Source organism: Quercus robur, chromosome 9 (genome assembly GCF_932294415.1).
Source record: "Quercus robur chromosome 9, dhQueRobu3.1, whole genome shotgun sequence".
Classification (NCBI taxonomy): domain Eukaryota; kingdom Viridiplantae; phylum Streptophyta; class Magnoliopsida; order Fagales; family Fagaceae; genus Quercus; species Quercus robur.
The window spans coordinates 19,191,834-19,211,369 of record NC_065542.1 but is presented as its reverse complement, the minus strand read 5'-3'; the positions used below and the strand labels follow the sequence as shown (position 1 = coordinate 19,211,369).

Genomic DNA, 19,536 nt, shown 5'->3' with positions numbered 1-19,536 from the left:
CCCGACCCAATTTTTATAATTAAACTATGTGTTTAAGTGGTTAAGTATTATTAATATTTTAAGCCACTTACTTACAAAAATTAATATAAAAGTATTTAATAAACATATTATTTTATAATGTCATTGAATAAGAAATTGTAAAGATTATAAATAATTGAAATGACTATTTGTATTATAAATATATATTTAGCATGTACAAAACTATATTAGGTGGTTAAGTTATGAGATGTATATATATATATATATAGTTGTTGGTATTTTAACTAAGCATGATGCATGAGATAGTATAGTAGAATTCCACCCACATGCAATCAATTGAAATCCAACACATGTAAAGTCAAAGAACCATGCATGATGACAAACCCCATAGACCAAGACTTGGCCATGCAATCACCAAGCTCCACCTCACCTCTTCCTTGACTTTCTCAAACAAATAGAACATCCAAGAAGCTCCTTACTTCTCCATTTCCTACGGGTAAACACCAAGTCTGAAATTTCAGCTTACTTTACTCTCTTTTTCTCTTAAGGAAAGTGCTAGGAAGCTCCCTTGAGTCTTCCTCTCAAGTCCACCAGTTCACACACCAAAAGAAAGACAAAAACCCACCCAAAAGTGTTCCCCTTATCCCATTTTCTTGGCTGCACCAGACAGAAAGTCCAGCAGCAAGAAGGAAGCTCTTTTCAATTCTCTCAAGCTCTCTACCTCTCATACCTTCTGGTCCAGCCACTAGGAAAGGAAAATCCTTTCATGTAAGTCCATATATATATATATATATATATATGCTATTTTAAGAAGCTTTGAGCTGTGTTGATGGTTTGTGGAAGGTAGATTAGGGTTTTTACTAATTAATGATTTTATATGATTAAGGAAGTAAGAAAAATTTAGGATAAGTATTTTTGATGCTGCTGCTGGGATTTTTGTTGTGTGTATTTTTGCTTTAAATGGGTAAATGACTATGTATAAGCGTTTTATAACATGTCTTATGAGTGTATAAAAATACCATATGAAAATACCATTGTTTGGTAATTGTTTATGAATTTATGATAAAACGTTGCAAAGCTGTCACTGTGACAGATTCTGTGTTTATGCATGATAAATTATGTATTAAATTGCATATAGTAAATTTGGATGCTAGGGATAATTCCTATGAAACCTAAGACACTTGTGGCTGTTATAGAAGTGGTCTCACAGAATTTGGATAAACATAAAAATAATGATTTAATTTATAAGTTGCATGAATTTCAGACAGGACAGATTTGAGTATGCTGTCTTACGTGATTTTTAGTAAATCATGGGTTTATGCTTTGAATCCGAAATTTTTATGGTATATACTGGACATACAGGGGAGTGATTCTGTAAAATTTCATGACAATTGGATGTGTTTGGACAGCCCGTTTGTATTTTACAAATGGGGAATATGCTGCTGGAATAGAACAGTAAACATTAAGGGACATGCCTAACTTTGAGGATTTAATTCTCGAGTTAGGATGTATATTTTTAGCTATAATTTAATATGCTCATCCTTTGATACGTTAGAATCATACATAAATTTTATGAATTGGTTTCTCTATGGTGTAGTATATCATGTTGTCTGATGGATGCATTTTGTGTTTGTGGGAACCTCTTTGAGGTGGGATTAGGATTTCCTTAATTCTAAGAAATAGGCTTTGAGTTGATTGTGTGAGTCTATGACAAGGAAATTATGGATAGTAATAAGCTTCGATTTATGGTTTAGGTGTTACCAGTATCCAAGTCTAAGCTCCTTCGACTTTAGGCTCTCAGTTCCTCTGCTTTCAGGTAAGGGATAAGTTATATGAGCATTTGGTAAGTCATGAGGTTATTTTAAAGTATATTATGCATTAAAATGTTTTTGATTAGAGATATGGCATGTAATCATTATTCTGACAAAGATATGTTCGTGAGCCTTCGAAAAACTTATGTATATGATTTAAGCATATTGATGCTATTATTGATTCCACGAACATGATGTTTAATGAAAAGAATGGAAACACTATTATTATGAAATGTTATGCAAAATAAGAAATTTCAGTATGATGTAAAGTATGAAATGTTTTCGGGTTATGTCCTCTGGTAATCTGAACTCAGCCAGTAGGAGTTAATTATTGGCTTTCCATGGAAAAATGTTATATGTTTGGCCATTTAAAGTAGAGGAAATTGGGTTGCCCGTAACTCTAGGCCATTTAAAGTAGAGGAAATGGGGTTGCCCGTAACTCTAATCTGAATAAGGCCTTCTCCCCAGTGTGTACGGATGGCGGGGAGGAACAAAACCTGGAGGGGATGTGCCATCAAGCCTCCCAAAGGGGACAATATCATACACATGGGGGCACCCAAATGTGATGAGGCCTTCTCTGTACAGCTTATCAGATATAGACTAACCAATATGATATGAACAGCTATGTTATGTTATTAATCATGAGAGAATTATTTTGTTTAAATGCATTATGAAAAGTTAAAAGCTCTCATGAAAATAAGAAGTTTCTGATGAAAAGAAAGCTGTTCATTAAAGATAAAAGTTTATGAAGTTCTGTTATGCTATAAAGGTAAAGTTTCTGATGAAAGTACAACCCGATCAGAGCCCTTTTAGCAATCCAAAATCATGACTAACAACCCACTGCCATACTCACCATCAGAAAACAAATCAACCGCCAGACATGCCATTACTCAAATACTTACCCCACGAGATCTGCAAACCAAAGCAACCCAATTTCTTATCTCACGAGACCTGCAAACCAGAACCAGAACTAATCCGTACTATATATCCCCTTTGGCCACACGAATTCTTCATCCCAAAACCAACAGAGAAACCCATTACTCCCTCCAAGCTTGTGACCCCCATTTGTGCCCGACTCTAGGACCACCACTAGAAAACAAAACCAAAAAAAAAAAAAAAAAAAATTTAGATCCACAACTTTAACCTGATAGATTAAGAACAAGAGAGTTGAAAGCCAACACCATATCGCTGATCCCACCAACGGAATGACACCATTGCACAACCCACCGCCAAAACACTGCCCGCCGCCATGCCACTTCACGAAGCACTGCGATCTGACTCACCAGCTCTGATCTCCACCTTCGAGTGCCGTTGACAGTCATCGCTGACGAGCCCATGTCGCCTCTTCGCCGTTGACTCCAGCGATGTTTCGTGATTGCTCTGCCGCTTCTTCTCTTTTAGTTTTCCTCTGTTTCTAGTTTCTTTAGTTTCGGTGTTTAATGTTTCAGTTTGACGTGCTACTGTTTGACACTAGCAGATTTTAGTTTTATAATGTAGTCTTTCTTTATTGTATTTCAAAAGAGTCAAGTCAGGTCCAAAAGCAGGCAGAGTCCTAAGAAAGTTCCAATTATGTGTTTTGTGCCCCTAAGTCTGAGCTAAAATATGACTTCCTTTGATAGAGAACTTGAGAAGCAGCTTAAGGAGGCTGGGAATAGACTCCTTAACCCTCCTTTCTCCATTGATGACCTCCTCACTCTTCTTGATGAAGTTGAAAATTTGTTAGCATATATGGAGCAAGCACCATCCATATCAATGCGAGGTGCACTTTTACCTTTAGTGAAGGCACTAATTAATAATAAACTTTTGAGACATTATGAAGTGGATGTGAAGGTTTCAATTGTATCTTGCATTATTTAGATTACAAGGATAACAGCACCACATGCCCCATATAAGGATGAGCAAATGAAGGAAATATTTCAGTTGATTGTGGCAGCATTGAAAATATGTCTCATGTGTCTACTCTTCTTATAAGAAGGTGGCTTCAATTCTTGATATCATTGTTAAGGTCAAGTCAAGCTTGGTAATGCTGGATCTTGAGTGTGATGCATTGGTTGTTAAGATGTTTCAAAGCTTCTTGAAGATAATTAGGTCCAACCATCCACCTACTGTACTTTCAACCATGGAAACAATTATGAATTTGGTCATAGATGAAAGTGAAGACATTTCCTTGGATCTTCTCAGTTCACCCTTTGCTAGTATAAAAAGGGAAAGTCAGAATGTTTCACCTACTTCGTGGAAATTTGGGAAGCAAATAATCATTAGGATTAATGCCCATCTAGAAAAGATAATGGCACCCACTCAAAAACTACTTAGCAAGCTTGAGGATGCACTTGATGTGAAAGTTTATTCTAATGAAAGTGCTACCGTTAAGCCCTTCATGATCCATGAAGATCTACAGGTTGATGAAGTCCACAAGATTGATATTATGGTTCAAGATAAGATTGTGCCTATTCAACACATTGATTTTGTGTTTCCAGAGGAGTTCCATGTTGTCGTGGAATTGAAGGTTATTCTACTCTCAGTGCTTCCTAGGGTGATTTCTGATCTAAAGGAAGTATTAAGCACCAAAGTCTTAATTCTTCATCACTACAAAACTTGAGGTTGAGTTTTCTTAAATCAGGGGAGTATAATGTAGGAGCATAACCAAAAGTTATTTCAATATTTTATTTTAGATTTTTCGTGGATAATTTCATATTGTAACGTAGCTATTTGTTTAGTTTGGATTGATATTTGAGTTTGGTTAGGATTAGTTCATCATTATCCTTTGTTTAGGATTATTAGATTAGTATTTGAAATTGTTTAGGATTATCGGATTAGTATTTGGGATTGTTTAGGATTTGTTTAGGAGAGTTTATCTTTATCATTGTGATTCCTAGAAACTATATATAAAGCTCTAGATGATTTCTTTTGTATTTTATATACTATTATTATTAATATTGAGATTATTGCAGAGATTGCATAGTGTTTGTTTGGTGATGATTTGAAACACCTTAGGTGGGAAGCCTAGGTTGTCCTGCATCAGACAAGTGTGCTAAATTACACAAATCAACTGAAATGCCTTAGTTAAACTTCTTGTTGCTCATATTCAAGTAGTTTAGCTTCAAAAGGTTCCCTATATATCTGGGGATTGAGTTAGTGATTGTTGGCAGATAGATCTAGATACTCAGGTTTTGTTAATGATCCAAGCACTAGAGGTATGTCCCATGTAAGTTGATTTCCATTCAACATCAACTTGAACAAATAAGTCAACTTTCCAAATTACTTTGGAAGCTTCCCAACTAATCGATTATAAGAAAGATCAAGTAATTGGAGTTGAGTTGAATCTCCCATTTCAAGTAGTATGCTGCCAATAATATTGTTCCCAACAATCCGTAAGGTGGTTAGTTGTGGGCACCGACTCCAATTGTGTGAGATTTCACCATAAAATCTATTGTAATTTAGGTCCATGTATCGCAAGTTTCTATAGACACTGAAATCTTCAAATACCCAAAGAGTTGGTTTCTTTCAAGGCGGACTCTAAATAAGCTTGTACAATTTCTCAAGGTTTTGGGTATTGTACCTATAAGTTGGTTGTTGAAGATAGTGATGTTTTGAAGGTTTGTATCTAGTTGTAGCAGTACTAACTGAGAAGTTTATGTTAATTGGCTTTATTCAGGGACAAATTTGTATGTATTTATTTTCAATTTTAATGTATCTTTCTAGGACTTAATTATATTTGGGGTAGAAGTACTTGAGCCTCATCTGCTATTTGGAAAGCTGCATTTAGAGTCATCTCACGACCTCAGGCAACCTTCTTTGCCTGTGAGTGACATGTGGCAAAATTTCAGGATTAAAGTGATGACTAAGCAAGTTATGATCATCTCACGAACAACCAAGCCGCGAGTTGTAAGCGGTTATTGTACTCTACTCTTTATACATTTTTGGCCACTGTGATTATGCTAGCACACACCCTCACAACTTCTGTGTGTGGCTAGGCCTTTCAGACAAGGGTCTTAAGAAACCCTAGAATATAAGTTCAATATACAAGAGGCCAACCTTTGTAAGAAAAGAGAGAGCTTTTAGCTTTGAGCAAAAACAACTCTATCATATCTTTTCTATCTCTTTCAATCATTGATTAAGATTTTGTATTCCTTCATCTCATCCACACATAGACCCTGTGAGTTGAGTGATGGCTCTTAGAAACTTGAGAAGTCACTTTCAAAATCCAATTCATATTGGTGGTCTTTCCATTGATACTTCAATCAAGGTTCTATGGTGAGGTAGAAAGAGAAAGGACTTGGTGAAGTCGGTTACTAGCTGGAGCTTGGAGGGCTCAAGTATACTTAGACTTATTGGCTTGGATAGTTCATAATGATCTATTGTACAACTATCTAGTTTAGTGGAGATTTCTGATGGGTGGTCCGGGGGGAGGTTTTTCTGCCCGGGGTTTCGGCTTTTCCTCTTCCTAAACACTTTTTGGTGTTTAGTTGTGGTTTGTTAGCTGTTTACCCTCTTTCCATATTACTCTATATGACATGCTTTGTGTAGCTTAGTTTTGGTGTAATGGAAATCAGTCATTCAATTATACTTGGACTAATTCATTAGTTTAGCTTAAAAGTGATTTAGTTGTAATTAGCATGGTTTAGGGTTCTAAATAGTTTGCTAGGTTTTGCTTTAGAATCTTTCACTAACTTCATCAAATTTCCTATCTCTTGAGGGATGGGACCAAAAGGTTGGTTTTTGCGGAAGAATAAAACTTCTATGTCCCTCAAATTGCCCAAGGATATTGGAATATTACCATTTAACTAATTGTTGTCTAGTTGAAGACTTATCATGGACTTCAATCTTCTAATGATGTGAAAATTGAGCCGGAGAGGTTCTTACATTGAAAGCTTAAAGAGAAAAGAGATTCCAGATTCCCTATTTCTGGGGGGATGGAGCCAGAGAGCTAATTTTCATACATATGCAACCATGTAAACTTTTCTAAGCTTCTAATACTAGAAGGAATGAGACCTATTAGGCTATTGTTGTTCATGTCAAGTTCAACTAAATTGGAGAGGTTTCCTATTTCCCTAGGAGCATAACCATATATTTGATTATCATATGAGTACAAATAAACCAAGTTACTTAGATTACCTAAAGAAGAAGGAATGGAACATGAAAGGAAATTATCATTGAAAAAAATGTAGACTAGGTTGCTCAGATTGCCTAAAGATGCAGGAATGCAGCCATGAAGATGGTTGGCATACAAAGAAAAGGCATTGAGAAACTTTAATTGATCTATTTCTGGAGTAATTGAGCCGTTTAATTGATTTTCAGCTAAATCTAACACCTGAAGATTGGTCAGTAGTCCAATCTATGGTAGGATTTCCCCCAGATAACTTATTAGATGACAGATCAAGGGGTGTGAGTTTGGACAATTTACTAATTTCAATAGGGATTGTACCAAAGAGTTCATTCATACTGCGATCCAAGAATTGCAAGGTTGGGAAGAGATGAGAATGAATATCCATGAAGCGTATCTTCCAAGCCTGAGTTAGGGCCTGTTTGGGATCCACTTATTTTGCTGAAACTGAAAATTTTTTGTTGATAAAGGTAAAAGTTAACTGAAATAGTATAGTGAGACCTATGAATAGTACCAAAAAGTGCAATGAAGCCCATGAATAGTAACAAAAATAAGTTGAATAGTAAAATAAGCTAGCTTCTTAATTTGGAGCCAAACACACACTTAGTCATGTTTAAACCAATAACACTTCTTGCTTGGTTGCAAGAAATGCCTAACCAACTGCAGGGGATTGAGCTAGTATTTTGATTGTTTGAAGAATTGGTTGCATTATTATGGAGATTCCATGAAGGCAGGGGTGGCTGGGTTTCATTTCGAAGACTGGCTTTCCAATTGAGTAGAGCATCTACCTCTTCATTCACCTAAAGAGAAGCAACATTGAATGAGGAATGTAACATGGCCAACGTTACCAGAGAAAAGAGGGAAAACACATTTTTTCAACCTAGTGAATGCCATGGGGCTTCATTTATTGCCATGGGGCTTCATCTGAATCCTAGCGTAAGAAGGTTAAAGAAAATATGATATTTTTCACAATTTATTGCCGAGATTTTTTAGATGTTATTGTGGAGATTAGGTACATCTTTTCCGATTGAAAAATAATCTACTTTTGAGTTTTGACCCTAATTACGGCTAATTACCAATTTTAAACAATTTCCACAGTTAAGCCCGGTTAATATTAATTGCATGGATATGCACCACAAAACAGCAAATCCAACAAAGTCACACACCCAATTTTGTATGTTGAGGTTCGTTTCAATTTCGGTCTAATTCGACACAATAAAGTTCTTTATCCACGGTACATTTGTTAGAAATCTAGCTAAACCAGCAACTAAACCAGTGGATTTAAAGAAGATATGCAGAAGATGAATTGTGCGACGTGTAGCTTAGGCTCATTGATATTTTCTACTACAATTCGTTTAAATGTAATATTTTATACATGTGCAGATCACGTGATTCTTTAAGTCCTTGATTCACATTAGCAAAAAAACAAAAACACAAAAACAGTCCTGCTGTCAGTCTCTAATTGGAAGTTAGTGGGGTTAGTTATTTCCGTTCGGCAAGGAAGGTTGTTAGATTCGTTTTTCTATCTTTGCTTAGTCTCTCTTGCTCTGTTTCAAGTGTATACAGAGCACCTTGATGTATTTTATTCCGGCTAATCAATAAAATTACTCAGCAAGTTTCTTGCACAATAGCTCTTTTAACTACAATTTTTGGTCTATCTCTCTCTAATGACAATGACATCTTGCAGACAAAAATTGTAACCATCAGTTATTGACAATTGGCTTGCAAACAAAAGCGCAAACTATAACTAAAATTTTTCCAACTACCCTTTTATATGTCTCAGTTGGAATATAAATGAGTAAAACAAAAAAGATCACTATTAATCTCTTTTTTACTACATTTGAATTATTTATGCATATACCAAAATAGCCAATCAAAAACGTACAATCACAATGCCCTAAAAACTGTGTTTCCAGCAGCACATTATTATTACTTGTACATAATTAAAGACCTGGTCAGCAGCATAAATTTGACAAAATATAGTGTCCCATAAAATTCATATTCTTTCATGTTCTTTCTTGTTCTAGTCGGATTCGGACTGTGGATGGCTCTAAGAAAGTGCACTTCAGCTTGATAACGATTCAAGACATGAATGAGAACACAACGATGACCAATAAACCAATACAAGCCATGATGATCATCCAAAGAAGATAGGGTGGGAGCACCATAGCAAGCATCAATATGAACCCCAAAGCACCCGCAACAGATCCTATGTTGGCCCAAATTTCAGCAGCGTGTGGGTTCATGTCATTTTGCCAGATAGCAGCCACGCAACACATGAAACCAAATAAATTTGTCCCCAACGCAAAGATTAGAAGTCCCCTACCCCGAGAAGATAGGCCAAGGAAATCGATACCAATGGCTGCAGCAGCTGTTTGGGCAATCACCATAATGAATATCTCGGCCATTCTTGCACCTCGCGAGTTCCTTGGCCTCCTACCATCTTCCACGTCACCACCACCCCTGCGTCCACGGTCATCGTGGCCATCGTCCCCGTTTCCCTGACCTAGGCCTCCTCCAACCATCCCTTCATTGTTTCCCTCCCCTCCTCCACTACCTGTGCTTCCTTCTGACCCGCCTGCCGCATCTGCAGCTCCACTTACCACTTCTTGTCCACCGGAACTTTCACCTTGTCCACCACTATCCATGTGTGCAACATATCCATGTGTGCCAGCAAATGAAGTCCAATTGGATGAGTCTTGATTAAGAAGCTTAGCTGTGCCAAAGTCTGAAACATGAGCCTCGTAATCTGAATCCAGCAAAACATTTTTGCTTGATATGTCCCTGTGAACAATTGGTGGTGAGCAATCACGGTGCATGTAAGATAGAGCATGAGCCAAACCTTTGATGATATTCATCCTCTTATTCCAGTCCAACTCCTTTGCTCCTCCATCACTGCTCAAAATTGTGGCCAAGCTACCCCTTTCAAAGTACTCATAAATCAAAATCGAGTGTTGTGATTGTGAACAAAAGCCATGCAATTTTACGATGTTTCGGTGGTGTATTTCTGTTAATGCCTTTATCTCATTGAAGAACTCTTTTTGTTGTACAATCTCACCATCACACAAGGATTGGAGTTTCTTTACTGCCACTGTGTTTCCTGATGTTAGAGTTGGTTTATACACGGTTCCATGTTTTCCCCTCCCAATACAAAACATATCATCAAAACCCCGTGTTGCTTCAATGATTTCCTTGTACATTGCTTTTCCATCAAAAGTTGATATTGAAAACACTTTTTCCTTTGGTAGCTTCCCAACCAACCGATTATAAGAAATATCAAGTACATGGAGTTGAGTGAAGTTTCCAATTTCAGGTGGTATGCCACCACCAATACCATCACAAGCAATCAGCAGGATGCCTAGTTGCGGGCACCTACTCCAACTATGAGAGATTTCACCAGAAAATCTATTGTAACTTAGATCCATGTATTGCAGGTTTCTATAAACACCAAAATCTTCAGATAAATTCCCAAAGAGTTGGTTTTGTTCAAGGTGGACTGTAATTAAACTCATGCAAGTCTTCAAGGTTTTTGGTATTGGACCTATGAGATGGTTGTCATCTGCAAAAAAGTTTTGGAGAGATCCACTTTGGCATAAGTTTTGAGGTAAAAAACCAGTAAGTGGTTTGTAATCAACTGCAGCGTAGTCAACTTTGTGAGATTTCATATCTCTTGAGGAATAGGACCACAAAATTGGTTATCATGGAGGAATAGACCTGATAAGTAACTTAAATTACCCAAGGAAAATGGAACAGTACCATTTAATTGATTGTTGTTGAGAACAAGTTGAGTTATGGACTTTAAGTTTCCTAATTCTTTAGGAACGGTGCCAGAAAGTTGATTGTTGGACAAGTCTAAGACAGTTAGGAAGCTGAGAACTCCTAAAGACATGGGAATTGAGCCAGAAAATTTATTTGTCTGAAGGCTTAAAAATGTGAGATTCTTCAAATTTCCTATTTCTGGGGGGATGGAACCGCAGAGCTGATTTTTAAACACTTGCAACAATGTTTGCTTTTCAAGGTTTCCAATACTATAAGGAATGGGACCTGTTAAATTATTCTTACTTATATCAAGTTCAACTAAATTGCTAAGGTTTCCAATTTCTGGTGGAATGGAGGCAGAGAGTAGATTATTATAAAGGGCCAAATAAGCCAAGTTGCTTAAATCGCCCAAAGATGCTGGAATGGAATTCAAAAGCACATTATCATTGAGATACAAGAAAAACAGGTTGCTCAAATTACCTAAAGAAGCAGGAATGGAGCCACGGAGATTATTGGCATACAAAGAAAGGTCTTTGAGAGACTCTAACTGGCCTATTTCTGGAGGAATCGAGCTGTTTAACTGATTTTCAGCTAAGGACAGGGTCTCAAGATTGATCAGTAGGCCAATTTGTGGTGGGATTGCCTCCAAAAAGTTATTAAAGGAAAGATCAAGATATATGAGTTTGGAGAGGTGACTAATTTCAAGAGGGATTGTACCAAATAACTCATTCCTGCTGAGATCAAGGTAAAAGAAAAACAGGTTGCTCAAATTACCTAAAGAAGCAGGAATGGAGCCACGGGGATTATTGGCATACAAAGAAAGGTCTTTGAGAGACTTTAACTGGCCTATTTCTGGAAGAATCGAGCTGTTTAACTGATTTTCAGCTAAGGACAGGGTCTCAAGATTGATCAGTAGGCCAATTTGTGGTGGGATTGCCCCCAAAAAGTTATTAAAGGAAAGATCAAGATATATGAGTTTGGAGAGGTGACTAACTTCAAGAGGGATTGTACCAAATAGCTCATTCCTGCTGAGATCAAGGTAAAAGAAAAACAGGTTGCTCAAATTACCTAAAGAAGCAGGAATGGAGCCACGGAGATTATTGGCATACAAAGAAAGGTCTTTAGATATATTTCCAAAGAGTTCGTTTCTTTCAAGGTAGACTGTAATTAAGTTTGTGCAATTTCTCAAGGTTTTTGATATTGAACCTGTGAGATGGTTGTTGTCTGCCCTTAGTAATTGGAGAGACCCACTTTGGCATAAGTTTTGAGGCAAAAAGCTAGTGAAGTGGTTGGCATCCAGCAATAGAGCAGTCAACTTCATTAAGTTCCCGATCCCTTGTAGAATGGGACCAGAAAGTTGGTTATCACGGAGGTATAAAGCTTTTAAGCCACTCAACCTACCAAAGGAAATTGGAATAGTACCATTCAACTGATTTCTACCCAGTTCAAGATCAGTTATGGATGTCAAGTTTCCTAATTCTTCAGGAATGGTACCAGAAAGTTGATTGTTGTACAGGTATAAAACAGTCAAGTTTCTAAGAGAACCTAAAGATGTGGGAATTAAGCCAGAAAGATGATTTGTTTCAAGGCTTAAGAATATGAGAGACTTTAGATTTCCAATTTCTAGGGGGATGGAGCCAGAGAGCTGATTTTGGTTCATATGCAACAATGTTTGCTTTTCAAATTTTGCAATACTATAAGGGATGGGACCTTTGAAACTGTTACTTATGTCAAGTTCAACTAAATTGGTAAGGTTTCCAATTTGTGGAGGAATGGAACCAGAAAGTTGATTATCATAAACGTACAAATAAGCCAAGTTGCTTAAATTACCTAAAGATATAGGAATGGAACACGAAAAGAAATTACTATTGAGAGAAAAGTCAGTCAAATAGCTCAAATTACCTAATGAAGCCGGAATGCATCCACGGAAATTGTTGGCATACAAAGAAAGGTCATTAAGAGACTTTAAATGACCTATTTCTGGAGGAATTGAGCCACTTAACTGATTTTTAGCAAGGTGCAAGACCTCAAGGTTGATCAGTAGGCCAATCTGGGGTGGGATTTTCCCCGACAAGTTATTAAAGGATATATCAAGATATTTGAGTTTAGACAGGTAACTAATATCAATAGGAATTGTATTAAAGAGTTCATTCATGCTGAGGTCAACAAATGAAAGGTTAGGGAGTGACAAGAATGAAAATTCATCGGGAGTACCTTTCAAGCCTGAGTTAGTCAGGTTTAATCTAATAACACTTCCTGCATGGTTGCAAGAAACACCGTACCAACTGCATGGATTTGAGCCTGCATTTTGATTGCTGGAAGAATTGGTTGCATTATTTTTAGGAAGGAGAGTCCATGAAGGCAGGAGTGACTGGTTTTTATTTTGAAGACTGGCTTTCCAAATGAGAAGAGCATTTGGCTCGGTTTCTTTATCTGCATAAACAGAATCAGAAATAAAGGAAAAATGTAACAGGGCCAACAGAAATTTTGCAATACTATAAGGGATGGGACCTTTGAAACTGTTACTTATGTCAAGTTCAACTAAATTGGTAAGGTTTCCAATTTGTGGAGGAATGGAACCAGAAAGTTGATTATCATAAACGTACAAATAAGCCAAGTTGCTTAAATTACCTAAAGATATAGGAATGGAACACGAAAAGAAATTACTATTGAGAGAAAAGTCAGTCAAATGGCTCAAATTACCTAATGAAGCTGGAATGCATCCACAGAAATTGTTGGCATACAAAGAAAGGTCATTAAGAGACTTTAAATGACCTATTTCTGGAGGAATTGAGCCACTTAACTGATTTTTGGCGAGGTGCAAGACCTCAAGGTTGATCAGTAGGCCAATCTGGGGTGGGATTTTCCCCGATAAGTTATTAAAGGATAGATCAAGATATTTGAGTTTAGACAGGTAACTAATATCAATAGGAATCGTATTAAAGAGTTCATTCATGCTGAGGTCAACAAATGAAAGGTTAGGGAGTGACAGGAATGAAAATTCATGGAGCGTACCTTTCAGGCCTGAGTTAGTCAAGTTTAATCTAATAACACTTCCTGCATGGTTGCAAGAAACACCGAACCAACTGCATGCATTTGAGCTTGCATTTTGATTGCTGGAAGAATTGGTTGCATTATTTTTAGGAAGGAGAGTCCATGAAGGCAGGAGTGACTGGTTTTTATTTTGAAGACTGGCTTTCCAAATGAGAAGAGCATTTGTCTCGGTTTCTTTATCTGCATAAACAGAATCAGAAATAAAGGAAAAATGTAACAGGGCCAACATGAATAGAGAAACGGGAGAAAATACTTTTTTGAAGCTAGTGAGAGCCATGGTTTTTTGGAAGCTAGTGAAAATAGATGATATGATTCAGTATCTCTGTTTATCAGTTTTCATCATTCTCTTTCTTTAAATACCAATCAAGTCAAGTGTTGTCCTTAATGGGAAGCGAAGGGTTTCCACATGATCATTGACTTTGAAAGGGGTAGAGCTAAGAATTTTTGTTTGAGAACTAAGTTCCATCATTAATATATTTATCAAGACAATCTTACACACACATATATACATACGCGCATGCTTTTTTGTTATATACACAATTTTTTTTTTTGAATAAGTTATATATATACATATAAAAAAAAAAAAAAAAAAAAAAAGAAAAAAAAAAGAAGCTTAGTATTTTTAATCGAAATTATGTTTGATGGATATTTCATAAAATAAAATTTATTTTTACCATTTACATAGTAAAATTCTTAAAATAAAAAAGTTTCATTTTCATTTGAAATTATCAAATTTTATACTAATGTAATTAAAAAAAAAATCCTTCAATTGAACTAATGAAATTTTCAAAAACATGAATTATCCAAAACTTGGAAGAATAAGTTAGGCTCCAAATTAAAAAATTTGATTGATGATATAGCTATTGATTTTTTTTTTTTTTTTAATTTCACAAGCATAAAAGATATAATAAAAACATGAAATCTAATGTTAATTTTTTAAAATTCACATCTAATAAAAAGATATAGAAGGATTTTGAATAGTGTATCTACAAACTAGTTTGGAAAAAAACTTTTTCAAATTACCAATCAAATTACTTACTTTAAGAAAAAGACTTTTATGTTTCCTCTTAGTGATCTTTTCTCCTAGACACAATAAAAATGAGAGAAAAGCATTGAATGTGGAACATTTGGTAAGAGGTTGGCTGGAAAAATTGGTGCATTTGCAATTATTCCAAATGGCCCACAAATTACCCAATCATTGAGTTGGTACTCACAAAAGAAAATATAGAAAAAAAGCTTTGAATGTGGGACATCGGACATTTGAACGTGATGAAAAGTAAGACTTGGAACTTGGAAGTTACGACGTGTGTACAGGAAATTGATTTAGTTTTAACTTTTATGTAAATTCTGCTTCACCTTGACTCTATGCTCGGATTCGCATGGAAAATTAGTAGCTAATTTCCTCTCTGCAAAAACATGTGTTTCAAAAGACTAATATTTCAATTTTTGGGACAGCTATCAATAAGTAATCTAGAATTAAAAAAAAAAAATCATAAAAATTTAATGAATCGTCCAAATATTAAGTTGTTATTAGCATGCAAAAAAATTAGTCAATGTTGGCCATATAATAACTAGTGAAAATTTTGTCAATTCAACTATTCTGAAAATATAACTTCAAGGGTTTAACTTAGTAGTTCCTAAGGCCTTATGATATATATCTATGAGATTCTAGATTTGAAACCTGTTGCCAGCATCTTGGGGCTACTCCCATGGAATTCATTTCTGTAATAACCTAGTATGTGTGGGATAAGGGGATTGCACACATGTCCAAGAGATTAGTCAGATACTCGAAGAGGTTTAGATATTCTTGTTTGTTAAATAAAATAAAAAAATAAAATAAAAAATAGGTGGCAATTCCTTTTCTCTGCCCCGGTCCACTCACCTGAGGCATACTCCCCAAGCGACCACGCGCATTAGTGCCCATAACACCAACAACCCCCCTTTTCATCACCCTAGCTAAGATTTTGGAATTTCATAGGATCTGATTTAGTATCTTTGTTTATCAATTTTCATCATTTTCTTTCTTTAAATACCAATAAAGTCAAGTGCTGTTGTTAATGGGAAGAGAAGGGTTTCAACATGATCATTGACTTTGGAAAGGGTAGAGCTAAGAATTTTTGTTTGAGGACCAAATTACAGCATTAATATATTTATCAAAACAATCCTACACACATATATACGCACATGTGCGCTTTTTTATTACATACACATTTTTTTTATTTGATAAGTTATATTGAAAGTTCAAAAACGTGTACAAAACACCTTTGAACGTTTAGACCCCCAAATTACAACTTAACCAATACAAGCAATATGTCAAACAACTAGTGTGCGGAAACTTAACACATGCTATAATACGAAATTGGTTAAAGACTATCTAAGCCATAACAAAATAAAACCACAGCAGATAATAAAAAGGCAAAGATAGAGAGGAAGGAAGATGCAAACACAAAGACAACACGCGATGTATTATCAAAGAGGAAACCGAAGTCCTCGGCGAAAAACCTCTCCGCCGCCCTCCAAGCGGTAAACAATCCACTAGAAAATATAGTTAGGATACAAGGACAGCAATAAACACTCCAAGCCTAATCTACCCAGTGCACCTAAGCCCTCCAAGCTTCTTGCTCCAACGAGGTTGCGCCGAACCTTTTTCTTTTCTAACTTCCCGGATTCCGCTACTAGACCGTAGCATCAACCAATGAAGATTGGTTCCTTCCTAACTGCTTCCCAGAAATCCAAATAACTGTCTCACAGTGATGATGATGGTGAGAACCAGGTTTGGTATAATGCCTCTCAAGGATTTGACAATGGAGAGGAAGAGAGTAGAGGAATTTGAAGAGACTCTAAGGTATAGATTGTGGATGAAACAATCTTGTTTTTCTTTAGGGTTTCTCTCTCAAAATTCTCTCTGGAAGCTCTCTTTCAATCGTGGGTAAAAGGGGTATTTATACTGGAGTGGGAGAGGAATGTGAAACGTCAGGTTTTACAAAACAGGGGTGGCTCGCGGCTTGACTAAGTCGCGAGATCCAGTCGCGAGTTAACCGTATGGCCAGTTGTCCTGTTTTGTCCTGTAGTGCTCCAGCTAGCATGACTGTTCATCTTCCAGCATGCTTGGCACGTGTGCTGCTTCTGGCGGCTTGCAGCCGCGAGTCACCCGCGAGTCCCAGCCACGAGTCTCTGTTTTCTTGCACACTCTTGAGCAATCTTCACTCTATCTCACTCACTACCCTTACAGCAAACCCACCTAAATACAGGGTTACTAAATGCTGAATTACAAGCAAATTTGGCACGGAATAAAGCCAATTAGATGGTTGAATAAATTCAACCTTACATATATATATACACATACTCAACAAAAAAGAAAAAGAAAAAGAAAAAAAAAAGCTTAGTATTTTTAATCAAAATTATGTTTGTTGGCAATATTTCATAAAATAAAATTTATTTTTACCATTTTCATAGTGAAAATTCTTAAACAGTTTCATTTTCATTTTAAATATTTAAATTTTATACTAAAGTAATTGAAAAATCTTTCAATTAAACTAATGAAATTTTCAAAAACATGAATTATCTAAAACTTGGAAGAATAAATTAGGTTCCTAATATAGTTAAAGCTATTTTACTATAACTCATTATGTGGCAACTAAAGATACATTTCATGTGTAATTTTTGTGACAATATTTTTTTAATGAATTAATAACTTCTTAATTGCTATGTTAAAAAAAAATAAATCCAAACATATTTGATACAAACTCTTTTATATGTGTTAAGAAAAATTTCAAAATTTGGGTGACCCCACCCAGGAAAAATTGCCAAACACGCTTTGCATGTTAATTTGATTAATTAATAAACTAGGTTAATTAATTAATTAATTTATCACAAGGGGTCAATTCGTTTTTGGCCTATCAGATATGATATGATATGATATATATATATATATATATATATATATATATATACTGGTTGCAAATATATATTGGTTGCATTATTAGGAGGGAGAGTCCATGAAAGCGGGGTGGCTGGGTTTCATTTTGAAGACTGACTTTCCAATCGAGTAAAGCATCTGTCTCCGCCTCTTTATTTACAGAAACAGAATCAGCAACAAATGAGGAATGTAACATGGCCAATACGACTAGAGAAACAGGGGAAAGTAACTTATTTAAGGTAGACAATGCCTTGATCTTTGTTTTACAAATTGCATACATATCCAACCGTTATATATCAAAGCTCCTGACATAATGGATCTAAGATTTGGTAAGTCTCTGAGGTCAATTTCCATTGTTAATGGCGAATAGAAACAGGGATCTGACATAATGGATGACTTACTTTTTGACTGGTTTGATGTGGAAAGACTTTGTCATTTTCCTAGTCAAGAAAAAAGAAGGAAGATCCAACGTGGTAAGTCTCCTAAGTCTCTCATTATATCTCAATAACTGGGAAGAAATTCCAAGAAACATATACAATACAATAGTCAATGGAGCATAAAGATGAGGAAGTTTGTGCATATTATGCATAATTACTTACAACACTTGAATTCCTCTAAAAGTCCTGCTAAAACATCCTTCAAAAAGTCTAAAAAAACTCTTAAATAGGACCTATAATCATCCATGAAAATTACTTAATATCCTCTACAAAAGATAAAGCTTATCGAATTATACAAACTGACTTACTAGGATTATACTTAGCTAGACTAATAATACTTGACATTGATGCAAAGTTTCTCTAACCAAAAATGTTTCCTTGCATTGGGTTGAATCTCATATTACTATCAGAGAGGCAGTAGCCAATATTTTCTAGACATAGGATTTAATATATCCCCAATGAAAACGTAAAGTCATGCATAAATTAATCTTTGTAAACGTGACTTCTATTTTAGAATACAAACTGAAGGCAACTTTACGTAATAGTGTAAACAAAGATTCTAGGACTGAAATTACCATTTTAAACAATCTAACATCACTAACTAATTCCATGATAAAAATATAACCTTTTTAATTCTTTGTTTCTAATAATGAGAAATCATACCTCGAACCAATTGGTTGCTTCTTCAATTGTATTCCTTCTAAACTCCAAGGGAAAAAATCCACCTCCTACCCTCTTTGCTTAATATACTTCTCTGATTTTATAGTTTCTAATTAACCTTAATGTAAGGTTTATTAACTGTTGACTTATTTAGATAAGCTGGAACTCCAAGGGACTTTAATAACTCTTAAACTTCTTCTCCAACTAAGTTTTATTCTCTTATCTTTTCACTAATTGATAAGAATGAAATTTAAAGGTATTATATGCATAACCGGAAAAGTAGCCCTCCACGTTACATCTTCCTTTTTATTTTAAGAAGCCATACAAAATTGTATGCAATAGAACTTTAATTTTCTCACAAATTTTGTAGCATCACAAAATTGTCCACTCCCATCTTACTGTGCACAAGTATAGCACCACAACCCTATTATAATAAAAATGATGATTGATGATCATAAAAATCAAGGTATTACAAGCTTGACTTGTCGAGAATTACTTAAGTTGATTGGTTGAACTACATAGCTTAATTGATCGAGAATCATGTTGATTGGATTCTCAAAATTTTTCTTTAGCCATTTGATCTAGGGCTACTTGCATCTCGTGTACACTATATAAGTAAGCCCTAGAGCACATTTTCTATGACTACAAGAAAGTAATGTATTGTACGCAAATCTACAATTTTCCAGGCTTTCTTGGAGCATTAACTTGAGACCTATGTTCTTTCTCAAAAAAAAAAAAAAAAAAAAAAAAAAAAAAAAAAACCTGAGACCTATGTTTATACAAAATATCCAGTGATCAAAGTGAAGTTTATGC

General features: G+C 35.6%; 2 protein-coding genes and 1 long non-coding RNA gene across 3 annotated transcripts; 1 reads left to right on the top strand and 2 right to left on the bottom strand.

Annotated features, from left to right (window-relative positions):
• The first annotated feature begins 347 nt into the window (after window positions 1-347).
• Window positions 348-2,080, top strand: LOC126698422 (uncharacterized). The gene is made up of 2 exons (XR_007646456.1): window positions 348-747; window positions 1,734-2,080. It is a non-coding gene; the product is annotated as an uncharacterized LOC126698422 (long non-coding RNA).
• Window positions 2,081-8,975: 6,895 nt separating this feature from the next.
• LOC126700809 (probable leucine-rich repeat receptor-like protein kinase At1g35710) lies at window positions 8,976-10,559 on the bottom strand. Its single transcript, XM_050398993.1, has one exon. It carries the CDS (start codon window positions 10,557-10,559, stop codon window positions 8,976-8,978), a length of 1,584 nt encoding a protein of 527 aa, XP_050254950.1.
• On the bottom strand, window positions 10,556-14,173 carry LOC126700808 (probable leucine-rich repeat receptor-like protein kinase At1g35710). The gene is made up of 4 exons (XM_050398992.1): window positions 14,068-14,173; window positions 13,357-13,887; window positions 13,165-13,284; window positions 10,556-13,086 (listed from the first exon to the last, which is right to left on the bottom strand). Exons 1-4 carry the CDS (start codon window positions 14,171-14,173, stop codon window positions 10,556-10,558), a joined length of 3,288 nt encoding a protein of 1,095 aa, XP_050254949.1.
• Window positions 14,174-19,536: the final 5,363 nt, after the last annotated feature.

What these genes read in the sequence shown, in the direction of transcription:
- LOC126700809 (XM_050398993.1), bottom strand. Translation starts at nt 10,559, where the DNA reads ATGAAATCTCACAAAGTTGACTACGCTGCAGTTGATTACAAACCACTT.
- LOC126700808 (XM_050398992.1), bottom strand. Translation starts at nt 14,173, where the DNA reads ATGGAACTTAGTTCTCAAACAAAAATTCTTAGCTCTACCCCTTTCAAA. An exon ending in GACAACACTTGACTTGATTG is followed by an intron (nt 13,888 to 14,067) that starts GTATTTAAAGAA and finishes CTGTTTATGCAG; the next exon opens with ATAAAGAAACCGAGACAAAT. An exon ending in ATGCATTCCAGCTTCATTAG is followed by an intron (nt 13,285 to 13,356) that starts GTAATTTGAGCC and finishes CTATATCTTTAG; the next exon opens with GTAATTTAAGCAACTTGGCT.